Source organism: Carcharodon carcharias, chromosome 5 (assembly GCF_017639515.1).
Source record: "Carcharodon carcharias isolate sCarCar2 chromosome 5, sCarCar2.pri, whole genome shotgun sequence".
Classification (NCBI taxonomy): domain Eukaryota; kingdom Metazoa; phylum Chordata; class Chondrichthyes; order Lamniformes; family Lamnidae; genus Carcharodon; species Carcharodon carcharias.
In genome coordinates this window covers 191528416-191542372 of record NC_054471.1, presented here as the reverse complement: position 1 = coordinate 191542372, position 13957 = coordinate 191528416, and the positions used below count along the sequence as shown (strand labels likewise).

The 13957-nt window shown below is 44.5% G+C and overlaps 1 protein-coding gene across 2 annotated transcripts in view; it reads right to left on the bottom strand.

Annotated features, from left to right (window-relative positions):
- The window catches only part of otofa (otoferlin a), a 480240-nt gene that overhangs the window by 135695 nt on the left and 330588 nt on the right, over positions 1 to 13957 (bottom strand). For both annotated transcript variants that reach the window (XM_041188008.1, XM_041188007.1), the window contains exon 19: positions 319 to 439. In XM_041188008.1, coding sequence (XP_041043942.1) covers positions 319 to 439 — 121 coding nt within the window. The remainder of the gene's footprint in view (positions 1 to 318; positions 440 to 13957) is intronic.

The following is a 13957-nucleotide window of genomic DNA, read 5'->3' as shown; positions in this document are numbered from 1 at the left end:
AACATTGTGTTAATCACATCCATTCTTTGTACATATAGTGCCTTGTGACATGTTCCACCTTCATGACCAGTCTTTTGCCAGCAATATTTTGAGACATTTAATCTTGTACAAATATTTTGATGAACAGAACAACACTCAGCTGCTCTGAAAGAAACATGGAACGATTTATGGCACAGAAGGAGGCCATTTAGTTCACTTTGTCCGAGAAGTAGGTCAGAAACCATGCCCAATTGCTGGACTACTCATCAGGCAGGTACCATACCATATGAAACTCCTTTTAGATCTGGATCCTGAAGAGAAAAAATAAATCATACTAACCAGCTTATCGGCAATCTTGTCCATGATGTTTGCATTGTAGAGACGTCTTCGTTGGTCTTGCCACCAGCTTTTGATATATATACAAGGTTTCTTTTCAAAGTATGGCAAGTGGAAGTAGTTTCTGAAAAGAAACAAGAAGTTAGGTCAATAGACCTTTTCCATAATGGATACGGCTTTCCTCTGAAGCATTTACAACTACAGTGTTGCAGAAAGATACCCCCAATTACACAAAACTAATACCATCTTTCACTACTTTTAACATACTAAATATTATTCATCGTACTTCAACAGTTTTATTTTCACAGGCCTAGCCATGTTATTTCATACTAAAAATACCTGGCAATACACATGGACAAATGGCACTCTCCAGTATTGTTACCTTCTACATGCTGCTCTCTGGCAGGCACCATAAGAGTAAAACCCACAGGATTGAATATTCTTTCATGGACTGACATACTTGAATTCTAATTTTTATGTGAATCACCAATGCTGGTCTTATTAAACACTAAAATGGCTTAATCTGTTACACATTGCTGATGAGACAAAGTTAGGTGGAAAAAGTAAGCAGTGAGAAGGGCGCAGAGAGGCTGCACAGGGATACAGGGAATGGACAAGGCAGGAACATGGAATATCACGTGGCAAATTGTGAAGTTATACATTTCAGTCGGAAAAATTAAACAAAACCCTAGAGTATTTGTTGAACGTTGAGAGACTGGGAAATGTTTATATTTAGAGGGACACGAGAGTCACAGAAATTTAACATGCAGGTACAGCAAACAATTAGAAAGGCAAATAGTATGCTAGCATTTGTTACAAAGCAACTGTGGTGCCTAAGAGTCAATAAGACTTACGACAATTATATAGGGCATTGGTGGACCACGCATGGGGTACTGTGTGCAGTTTTGCTCTCCTCACCGAAGGAAGGAGATACTTGCCCCGGAGGGAGTGCAGCAAAGGTTCACTAAACTGTTTCCTGGGATGAGGAGATTGTCCGATGGGGAGAGATTTAGTAGACTAGGTCTATATTCCCTGGAGTTTAGAAGAATGAGGGGGTGACATATGGGGCTGAAATCTCCGGTCGGCGAGCAGGGGCAGGGCCCGCTCGACGATGTGTAAAATAACGCCCGGTGATGTCGGGCAGGTGTCCCGATATCGCCGCGCGTCATTTAGATTTTCAGTTTGGCGGACATGCAGCCAACTCGGCTGCGCACCCGCCGAACTGTCAAAGGCTGATTAAGGCCTGTTAAAAACTAATTTAAACAATTTAATGAGCTGCCCGTTCAACTCAGGGGCAGGTGAAGAGCCCAGGCGGCCTTCGCATTTTCCATGGAACCTCATCCACGGGCGGGACGAGGTTTCATGAAGTGTTTAAAAATTCAATAAACAGTTTTTAAAAAATCATTGGTATGTCTCAGCTCATGTGACACTGTCACACGAGGGGACACGTTTTAAAAATTTTCATGTACTTTATTTAGAAATTTTAAACTTAAACAAATCTCCCTGAGGCACCCCTGTACCCCAGGGAGAATTCTGCGCTCTTTCACTCGCATGTGGGCGTCACACTGGGAGGGCCTTAATTGGCCCGCCCACGTAAAATGGCGGTGCGCACCCAATCGGGGGCGTCGATCGGGTTCGCGCTCGCTCCCACCTGCCCCCGCACAACCCCACCCCCCTAGTGGGGGGTCAAAATTTAGCCCATACAGTTCTTAAGGGACTTGCTGGACAGGTGCATAGAAAGTGTTTCACCTGTCAGGGGAATCTAGAACACAGGATCAAAGTCACAGAATAAGAACCGGGATTCTCACTTCTAGGTTTGGGATTAGTTGCTGGTTGATTGCTGGGTCCTGACCCCGCATGGTGCTTTCAGACACGCTCACTAGGACTTTTAACAGACCAGGCCAACTAATGGTAGAGAATGGTCTTGCCAACCAATTAAGGATGGCGCACGGGCTCCCCAAACTAGAGGGCCAATGGCACCCATCCAGCCCCACAGGCTGAGGCAGAGCTGTAATAGAGAGATAAAGAGTGCCTCAATATGGTGGTGTCCTCTGAAGTACAGGTCAGTCTTCTTTAAACTTAAAACAGCCACAGCTACCTGGCCATTACTGTGAAGGGATAACCCCTCCACAGGAATGGCCAGCAACCAAAGCTGCGATCTGGCAACTCTGAGTTGGATGGAACCCTCGTGTGATCCATTGTCCCTGCCCTCACCTCCCCATAACTTCCTGCCCTGAGCCCACTGAAAAACTCAGCCAGTGAGGAAACAGGGCCTATAATTAACATTCATTTGCCTGAACTGATCACCTGCTGGGAAGCAGGTGGGAGCAGCTGATGTGACCCCCAAACCGCGCTCAAGGAAAATGGCTCGGGGATCAAGATGCTGGTGGGTCAACCAGCACAGATGCTGGCGGCACGAAATTGCACATCTGCCTGCCTCTGACCTCAGCACTGAACCCATTTGAAAATCTGGCCCGAGGCGTCAACTGTTTAGGACTGAGGTGAGAGGAAATTTCTTAATTCAAACAATTGTGAATCTTTGGAATTTTCTGTGGTAAAAGGGTGTTTGGGTTAGAAAGGGTTAATGTGTGGAACTGGGGAAACAGTACCACCCACATTATAATGTGGAGAGTCACATAACGGTAGACTGTGTGTAGAGTGAGATTTAGAGAAGTTGGCATGCAGATGGCACCTAGTTGGGCTATACCTTGATGATATGTATATAGTTGTGCATTAACAATAACACAGTTGATTTTCAACCGCACAAGCCTCCAGGTCTCTTAGTGAGCCACCAAGCAACTTTCCAATATGGTGGCAGCTAATGAGTGAACCCTTAACCTTAAAGAAGATGGAGAAGGACATCAGAATCTCAAGGCACGAAGAATGAAAGAAACCAAAGTTCTGACCTGAGCGAAGCAGACCTGAATTGAAGACACAGTTGGAGATTCCTGAAGGATTGTTAAGTTTTAAAGACGCCTCCGAGATTGCAACGGGAGCCCGCTGAAACCCAACAAGCGTGGGAAGAAGAGAGAAAACGGTTACTGCAGTGACATCTTGAAAACAAAATCGAAAGCAGTACTCCCCTGTTATGAAAAGCAGACATGGATAGTAAATAATAACAACGAGACCAATTTGAACTCATGCACAGGCCAAATCAGATGCCGAATTGGTCATCATGGAAAAGAAAACTCTTAGATTACAGGAGTACATCAGGATTAAGTTGTAAATCAGAGGAAATGCAAGTTAATACATTCTTGTACTTGTTTGAGGTATTTGCTGATGAAGTAATCCTAATACAAGACATTGTTGAATCCTCAGACAGCTTTGATGAGGTATCAAAAGCCTTTGACAAGTATTTTAAAATTTAAAACTCTATGGAGAGTGCAGACCTTAAAAAATGTTTAAAATATGTCATTAAAGCACCGAGAGGGCAAGGAGATGCCAGGGTGAGGGAGACCATACCCAAGCAAAATACAAGTGGTCATAGACCATGTTAGTGCAATGAAGTGCATGAGCTGAAGAGTTGAATGGAGAGGAAAGAAGAGGCTGAGAAGCAGGCTTAAAAAGTAGTGCTTTTTGAAAATGCCAACACATTACCCAAACTGTAACAGCAGGTGGCAGTGTAGAGCAAGCAGGTGGCTGTGAATGAAGGAAAGCTATCTTATGTAACCCAAAAGAAACAAACCTTCAAAAAAGAAAATGAATCTATTACACAGGAAAATGTTTGTATCAAAGCTGAGTTGGGAAGAACTGAAACCTGAAATGTAGCCAGGCACAATAGCAGGTAGAAGGGACTCAAAGAAGTCGCTGACCTGGAAGACTCTTTGAAGAATCATTACATGCCCCTGGAAAAACATGAGGATTTAAAAAAAGATGTTGAACATTACTTCAGAAAGAGCTGTGCTGGAACTATCAGTAGCAACAAAGCAATGCACCAAATGCAGCATTTTGGCAAGAGGTCAACAAGAAAATAAATATTATTTTTTATTCATTCATGGGATGTGGACTTCGCTGGCTAAGCCAGCATTTATTACCCATCCCTAATTACCCTTGAGAAGGTGGTGGTGAGCTGCCTTCTTGAACCGCTGCAGTCCCTGTGGTATAGGTACACCCACAGTGCTGTTAGGGAGGGAGTTCCAGGATTCTGACCCAGCGACAGTGAAGGAACGGCGATATATGGTGAATGACTTGGAAGGGAGCTTCCAGGTGCTGGTGTTCCCATCTATCTGCTGCCCTTGTCCTTCTAGGTGGTTGCGGTCGTGGGTTTGGAAGGTGTTGTATAATGATGCTTGCTGAATTTCTGCAGTGCATCTTGTAGATGGTACACACTGCTTCCATGGTGAGTCCATGGTGGAGGGAGTGAATATTTGTGGAAGGGGTGCCAATCAAGTAGCTGCTTTTTGCTAATGGTGTCAAGCTTCTTGAGTGTTGTTGGAGCTGCACTCATCCAGATAAGTGGAGAGTATTCCATCACACTCCTGACACTTGTGAATGGTGGGCAGGATGTAAATGTGTTGGAAGCAGTCCAGATAAGGTTTACCAGACTAATACCTAGAATGGGTGGGTTGTCTTATGAGGAATTGTTGGACAGAAGAGGCTTGTATCTGCTGGAGTTTAGAAGAATAAAAGGTGACTTGATTGAAACATATAAGATCGTGAGGAATCTTGACAGGGTGGATGTGGAAAGGATGTTTCCTCTTGTGGGAGAATCTAGAACTAGGGGTTATTGTTTAAAAATAGAGGGTGTGTAGTAATTATGGTTTTATTTAGTGTGTAATGTACCCTTAAGAATAATGCTTGTTAAAAAAGTTCACATGATCTGTAGTAACCAATAGGAGGTAGCAGGGGCTACTTCAGAGTCAGTGTAGAGATAGAGTGGGAGTTGAGAGCACACTTGTATGTTGTAAATAAACTGAAAGAGCAGAATTTTGCCGTGAAGAATTTTGAAAATAAAAAATAAAGAATTTTAAAATGTCGATAATGTCCCCTCATGTGACTCTGTCACATGAGCAGGGATATGTTAGGAATTAGTTTTGTTCTTTTTAAATCACTGATTGAAACCTCATCCCGCCTGTGGATGAGGTTTCACAAAAAATCCAAAGCTTGCTTGGTCTTTTCGCCGGCCTTTTGATGGGCATCGAAAAATTTCATTTATCTAGAACTTTAATGGCCTTAATAGGCCTGTTAATTGTTGGCAGGCACACTGCCGACTCCCGTGTGCACCCACTGACAGAAATGTCATGTGAGTGCACGATGACGTTGGGACGTTTGCCCAACATCAACGTGCACCATTTTGCGCTTGTTCTGGTTGGGTGCATGCCTGCCCGATAGTGCAATATTCTGCCCAAAGGTTCCACCCAAGAAGTGTCTGCAGATCAACTCTATCATTAACAGCACAACTTGGTCACCCCACAACAAACTGGTGATGAGGATAAAACAGGACTGAACAGAAGAAATCAAGTTTAAAAGAAATTGGCACTGTGCCTTGCCCAATAATTGTAAGTAGCAAACTCCGTTAGAATTGGAGAAGTTATCCCTTCTCCAAATGCTACAATTTGGGAGCATTGATCCTTTTTAGCCAGCCACAGATGATTGGTCTCAATACATAGAATGCCTCATGTTCTTTTTTCAAGCAAATAAGATTAAGGGGAAAGAGAAGAGGTGAACGATTCTATTGAGCACTTGTGGGAACAAAATCTACAGCTTAATTCAAAGTTTTGCTGCACTTGTTGCCCCAGATTCGAAGAATTTTGATGAAGTAGTGGACATTGTGAAGTGTCACTTTCAACCAAAGCCCTAAGTCATGATGCAAGGGTTTAGGTTTAATTCACGAAATAGAGCCGCGGGTGAGACAATTGCTTGCTACGTGGCAAATTTGAAGCAGCTGACGGAACGTTGTGAGTTTGGGACGACTCTAAATGACATGCTCAGAGATCGTTTAGTGCATGGTATGAAAGAGGATTCTTTTCTGTTCAGAGAAGATTATTGTCCAAAGTGAATCTGGATTTCAAGAAGGCGCTAGAGATAGTGTTGGCCATGGAAAGTGCAGTAAGAGAATCAAAAGCAATACAGGGTGCGCAAAATGACACCGTCCTCCCTATCGGGCAGGAAGCCTCAACTGAAAGAGGTGCTAAAAAGTGAGACTCTGCTGAGAAGCGGGAAACAGCCCCCGCTAGCTGAAGAATAAAGAAAAATAACAGCAGCAAAATCGAAGAATAATTTTAATAGAAGTGGAAAAAAATCAGTCTTTTAGCAATTAGCAGTTTAAAAATATCTACTATTGTCACAGAAATGGACATATGGTGAGGCAGTGCAAGGAAAGGTTCAAGCGGGCTTGTAAACAAAAGAAGAAGCCCAATGAAATCTACAATGTAGAAGAGCCTGAAACAACAAATTCAGACATTTACTCATTATTTAATCTGAAAGTTGGAAAGACAGAACTAATATTTGTCACAGTGAAAGTAAATGGCAAACCTGTTAGAATGGAAGTGGACATGGGAGCATCCACTACAATAATTGGGGAACATACCTTCAGACATTTGAATAATGGTGAACATCAATTAAGTTTAGAACAAACAGCTGCCAAGCTAAAAACATATACAGGTGAAGACATTCAAGTAAAAGGCATAAGCAGAGTAACTGTCCATTATGGAAGCCAATAGGCAAAGCTACCCTTGATGGTGGTAGCAGGTGAAGGGTCAAGTCTCCTGGGGTGAAATTGCTTAAAGGAAATTAAGTTAGAATGGTTTGAAATTTCCCCGTTGGGAGCAAGTGGGTTACCAGAGCTACTTAGAAAGTACACCACAATCTTTAAGGATGAACTGGGGAAAATCCAGGGCCTGCAGGCCAAGGTTCATGTCATTCCGGAAACAACCCCTTACTTCATGAAGGCAAGACGGTACCATATGCCCTGTGAGAAAAAGTCGACGTTGTACTGAACAGGCTAGAGAAACTGGGTGTTATATAACCAGTTCAGTTTTCAGAATGGGCAGCACCCATAGTCCCCATCCTTAAACGTGACCAAAGCATCCGAATTTGTGGGGACTACAAACTGACAGTTAATAAAGTAGCCAAGGTAGACAGGCACCCCATTCCAAAAATCAAAGACTTGTTTGCCGAGGTGGCAGGAGGGACAATGTACACAAAGCTTATCAACAGTTACAGTTGAATAATGCCTCCTGGGAATTTGTCACAATTAATACCCAAAAAGGGTTGCACCAATATACACGAGTGCCTTTCTCTGTGTCTTCTGCATGTGCCATCTTTCAGAGAACAATAGAAAACTTACTTCAGGGACTGCCCCAGGCTGTAGCCTATTTAGATGATGTATTGGTGACAGGATTCACTGAAAAAGAGCATTTGGCAAACTTAAAAGAAGTCTTAAAACATTTCTTGCAAGCTGGAGTGCATTTAAAATATGAGAAGTGCATGTTCTAAGCGAGGGAGGTAATCTTTTTGGATCACCGGGTAGATCACAGGGCCTCCATCTGGCTGAGGAGAAAGTGAGAGCCATAAGAGAGGCACCTGCGCCAAAGAAAGTCTCAGAGCTCAAATCATTCCGAGGAATGATCTACTATTATGGATGGTTCTTATCCAATTTGTCTACATTGCTGGCCCCCCTGCATTCTCTACTCAAAAAGAACCAATGTTGGTCTTGAGAGGTGGCCCAGAAAGAAGCTTTCATAAAGGTGAAACAATTGTTGCACTCGTCCAATCTATAGTGCTTTACGACCAGATGAAAGAATTGGTGCTGACATGATACGCATCACGGAGTGGAAGCAGTGCTCTCTCATTGGATGGACAACAGCATAGAACGGCCAATAGGTGATGTAACAAGAATGCTCCCCACCACGGAAATGGGTTACTCACAGATAGAAAAAGAAGGCCTGTCCATCATCTTTGGTGTCAAGAAATTTCACCAGTACATATATGGCTCCCATTTTACAATCATTTCAGACCACAAACCATTGCTAGGATTGTTTATTCTGTGCTGTAGACCTCTATGACTCTATGACTCTATGACAAGGCTATACCACCCATAGCCTCAGCAAGAATACAATGATGGGCTTTAATACTGGCAGTATACGAATACACTTTCGTACATAGACCTGGCAATCCAATTGCAAATGCCAACGCCCTTAGTCATTTGCCTTTACAAGAAAATGATGAGCACGTCCCAATTCCACAGGAACTTGTTTTACTGTTAAATTTCTTACATTCCTTGCCAGTATGTGCTTGACAGATCAGAGACTGGACAAGTGGGGACCCAGTCCTATCTCAAGTATGAGAACAAGTGCTACATGGTTGGTCATAGGAGCCCGTATCTGATTAAATGAAAATTGAAGATATGAAATAACTAGCCAAGATGGCATCTTATTGTGGAAAGCACGAGTGATAATTCCTCCAAAGGGAAGGGAGCCACTTTTAATTAAACTACATAGTGCCTGCCCAGGAATTTCCCTAATGAAGAACAGAGCATGCAGCTATCTATGGTGGCCTGGTATGGATAGAGTTTAGTAAAGCACTGTGTGCAATGTCAGCAACTGCAAAAGTTGCCAGTGACAGCTCCATTACCCCCTTGGGAGTGGCCAGGTAGACCCTGGGGGCGGTTACACATTGACTACGTTGGACTTTTCCTGGGAACAATGTCTCTGCTCATTGTCGATGCCCATTCAAAATGGTCGGATGTATACGAGGTGAAGTCACCAACGTTGGCCGCTACAATTGAGAAACTACGTCAGAGTTTTGCCATTCACAGACTACCAGAAGTAGTTGTTTCTGATAATGAGTGCTGAGTTTCAATGGTTTATCAGCCTCAATGGTATCACTCATGTGAACACTGCACCGTACCACCCTTCCTCAAACGGACTGAGTGAAAAAGTGGTTCAAACATTGAAGACAGGCATGAAAAAGCTAACTGATGGATCCTTGGCAACCAAGCTAGTATGCTTGCTTTTTTATTACAGGACTACCCCTCACACAACAACAGGCATCACACCTGCGGAGTTATTGTTGAAATGCTATCTCAGGACGAGATTGAGCTTAATAATGCTGAATTCAGAGGGGAAGGTGGAAAGGAAACAGGGAAGCCAGAAAAATAGACACGACTGGTATAGCTGGGAGAGAAATTTACCATGGGAAAGGCGGTATATGTGAAAAACTTTGGGGAAGGACCAAAGTGCTTTCCAGGTGAAATAAGTGCAATGACTGGACCTCTATCTTAACACGTGGAGTTGGAAGACTGGATCATCCGTTAACATGTGGACCATTAAAGGAAGAGAGAAACAAATCATCAAGATTTGGTTCCACCAGTGATCATGATCAGGTCTGCGTTTCCTGTTGAGGGTACTCAACCCAGGACAGACATGTCTGATGTTCTGTAAGAGTTGAGGATACAGAATTGCGAGTGCCCACCGAAACACCTGATGTTCAGGCAACTCCAGAAAAGGAGGCTCCTGATAATAAAAATGCAGTTGTGGAACTGTGACACTCCGCACGCACCAGGAAACCACCTGAAAGACTGAACTGGTAAATTCCAAACCCAGTGTAAATATCATGTTTTGAAAGATATTTACTTGTAAACATCATGGGCAGAATTTTTCCGCTGTGATTTGGGGGCGGGGCCCGCTCGCCGATGTGAAAATGATGCGGGATGATGTCAGGTGGAACCCCTGACGTCATCCTGCCCCATTTAAATAGTCAGGAAGGCAGAGGGGATGGCGAAATCAGCTGTCCACCCGCCGACCTGTCAATGGCCAATTGAGGCTATTGAGGAGGTGACAGGTTATCAGCGGTAGGTGGGATGCAGATTTCAGGTTACTATCAGATTAGCCACGATCTTATTAAATGGCAGGGTAGGCTCGAGGGGCTGAATGGCCTACTCCTGCTCATTGTTTGTATGTACATTTATACTTTTAACAGACTTTGGGACGTCAGGAAGTGACTTACTCACTACAGGATCCCTAGCCTCTGACCTGCTCTTGTAGCCACAGTATTTATATGTCTGGTCCAGTTTAGTCTCTGGTCAATGGTGACCCCCAGAATGTTGATAATGGGGGATTCAGTGATGGTAATGCCATTGAATGTAAAGGGGTGATGGTTAGGTTCTCTGTTGTTGGAGATGGTCATTGCCTGACACTTGTGTGGCACGAATGTTACTTGCCATGTGTCAGCCCAAGCCTGGATATTGCCCAGATTTTGCTGCATTTGGACATGGACTGCTTCAGCATCTGAGGAGTCATGAATGGTGTTGAACATTGTGCAATCATCAGTGAACATCCAACTTCTGACCTTATGACGGGAGGAAGGTCAATGATGAAGTAGCTGAACATGGTTGGGCCTAGGACACTATCCCGAAGAACTCCTGTAGTGATATCCTGGAACTGAGATGGTTGACCTTCCCTTGTGTTAGGTATGACTCCAACCAGTGGAGAGTTTTCCACCCTATTCCCATTGACTCTAGTTTTGCCAGGGCTCCTTGATGCCACACTCAGTCAAATACGGCCTTGATGTTGAGGGCAGTCACTCTCACCTCACCTCGGGTGTTCAGCTCTTTTGTCCATGTTTGAATCAAGGCTGTAGTGAGGTCAGAGGCTGAGTGACCCTGGCAGAACCCAAACAGAGTGTCAGTGAGCAGGTTATTGCTAAGCAAGTGCCACCTGATAGCACTGTTGATGACCCCTTCCATCAGTTGAAAGAATAGCTAATCATCCTTCAAGATCAAATGTAAAAGGAGTACATAACCCTTCAGTAGCATGAAGAAACGAAGACTATCTAGAACAGCAGAATGGAAGAATAGCAATCAAAAGTCAAGAAAACTCTGTTGAATTACAGGAAAACTCAAGATGAAGCAATTAAGCTTTGGAATGAAAATGTCTAAGGAATTTCACATGCTACAACGATCCCTCAGGTCAGAGTTTGTTCCTCTGGAAAATTAAGAAGAGAAGAAAAACAAATTTAATGTCACTCTGAATAAACTGAAGGACCAGTTCGCAGAGAAGACTCTGTAACATTCAACATTCCAGAAGGAAACTAAGAGGCTTAAGAAAGAGACCGTAGAGCTGAAGGAAACGATTGCACATCTGGAATAACTTTACATTTCCAAAGATAAATATAAAGAAATGGAAAGCAAGTTTGTTGGTGCTATGTGTGAAAAGGATGAACACATGGAAAATGGGATGAGGCAATAGGCAGAGGTCGAACTGCAAAGTGAAAGACTGTAGGAGGAAAAGGAAAAAAAAATGAAGAATTCCTGTGTGTAGGAGCAACAAGAAGTCGAAAACTTACAGCCCCAATTTGACAGTCAGAGAAAGAGTTCTCTACCACTTTTGCAACATGCCCAATTAAAAGCGAAGACGAACATGACTCTTGTTAAGCTGAAGAACCAGTTGGATGGAAAAGAGGAATTGAAAGGAAAAGCCATAGAACTTTCCAAGCTGTGAACAGATACTGAAGCCATGGGCAGCACGATTCCAGAACTGAAACAAGTTAGGACTTCGCCGGAGACAGACCTGCCAATAGTGAAACCAAAATGTGGGACAAGGACCAAGCCCTGATGCAGATGGTGAAACAAAAGACAGAAATAGGATTGCAAAATGTAAATCCGCCAACAAAGTTCAAGGAGCTGGAAGACCCAAATTTACTGAGAACCCATGAATTGTTGAAAAATGAAATGAAAATCAAGAACCTGGAATGTCAAGAAAAAGTTGAGTTAGTTGTAAGCGAAAGTGGAAGTTCTCACAAAGGAGCAAGAAGAGTCTCAGAAACAACTGGCAGAAGGAAGGTTAAAGAGGGTGAGCTTGAGGGATAGCAGACAGGAATTAGGCCCTGCTAAGGAAAATCTGTTCAGTGTAGTGAACCTACGGAAGATGAGTTTGCGAGTGAAGAATTAAAACTTGAGGAACTTCAAGGGAAGAATTCCCCCCCCCCCCGCTCCCCCACCCTGTCAGGGGTGTTTTGCAAGGGAGGGTGGGAACCCGAGCGGGTCCGCGATGCCATTTTACGTGGGCAGGCCAATTAAGGCCCGCCCAGCATGACGCACACCCGGAAGGGCTGTGCGGGTGATGGGGGATACGCTGAGTTGGGGCCTGCGCTGTTTCACGCATGCACGCAAAAGAGCTCAGAAATCTCCCTGGGCCACGGAGACCAGTTCACTTTCAGAAAAATTTAATAAAGGAAAAGAAAATACTTAAGGACATGTCCCCTCATGTGAAACTGTCACATGAGCTGGAACATGTCCATTCATTTCTTTCAAACATTTTTATTTAATTTATAAAGCCTTCATGAAGATTGTCCCGCCGGTGGATGAGATTCCATGAAAAATGGGAAGGCTGCCTGGGCTCTTCACTTGCCCCCCCCTCCACCAATCTTCAGGTTGGATGGGCAGCTTTCTTAACAACTTTAATTACTTTCTTAATGGCCTTAACAGGCCTTTGACAGATTGGCGGCTGCGCACCCCCCGAACCGAGAAATCTAAACGACGTGCGGTGATGTTGGGACTCACGCCCGACCTCACCCCTGCGTCATTTATCGCCCACCCTGCTCGTCAACCCGGACATTCTGCTGCAAGTATCAGAAGTATCTGAGAAATGCCTGGAACAGGAAAAGGAGTTGCTGTTGGATCAGAACAGTTGGATGAATGCAGAATGAACCAACCGAAATTGATGAAATTCTTGAACTTTGATGCAACCCGAAGAACATGAACGAAGAGGTGCGGAGTATGGAAGACCAAACCCCAGACTGTAAAAGCAGGAAAAGGAAAATTCCACGAAACTGCTTGAGGATCTAACCGGTGAGTTGAATGAGTCTGAGGAGCAGCCAGCGACCGCGGGAGAAAGATTCCAAGAGGAGCTGGATGCCCAGATGAAGTTGTTAAGCCTGTGTGAGGGTTCCACAGGTAACTCTGCAACAAAAGAACTCACCAGAGTAGTTTCTGAGCTGGGTGCAGAGACTCATAAGCCTGAGAAAGGACTGGAAAATAAAGAAGCGAAACAAGCGGAAATGAATTTTCCACTTTGAGAAAGTCAACTTCCAGGAAGAACGTAGCGGACCCCACAGAATGGAAAGCTCGGGCCCGCTCTAGGGCAAATTCATGGGGCAGAGATTTGCCCCCAGCGGGTGGACGCGTGCCCAACTTGCTCGAGCGTGAAATGACGCGCATTGGCATTGGCCGAGCGTGCCCACATCAACGTGCAGTCGCGCGATAGCTCGGCTGGAGTGGGCAGCACGCCCCACCCACCCCCCCCCCCACCACCGCACCACCCCCCCCCCCCCCAACCCTCCACCCCCGACAATTAAAAGGCCTGTTAAGGTATTAAATTAAAATTATCGCTGCCCATCCAACCTAACGGTGGGCGGGTGGGTGAAAAGGTCCGGAAACCTCATCTACGGGCAGGATGAGGTTTCCGAAAGCAAATAAAAATAAAAACTTTAATTTCTCGTTAATAACGCCCCTGCTCAAGTGACAGAGTCACATGAGGGGGGACGTGTTTCATGACATTTTTACTTACTTTATTTATTTTTCATCCGTCTTCATCTGCCTGAGGCAGCTCGGTGCCCCTTGCCCCCCGGGAGATTACGAAGTTGCTCTCTCGCATGCACGCATGGAGTTTCCGCTTGGGCCTGCTCACCCTCCTCCACCTCC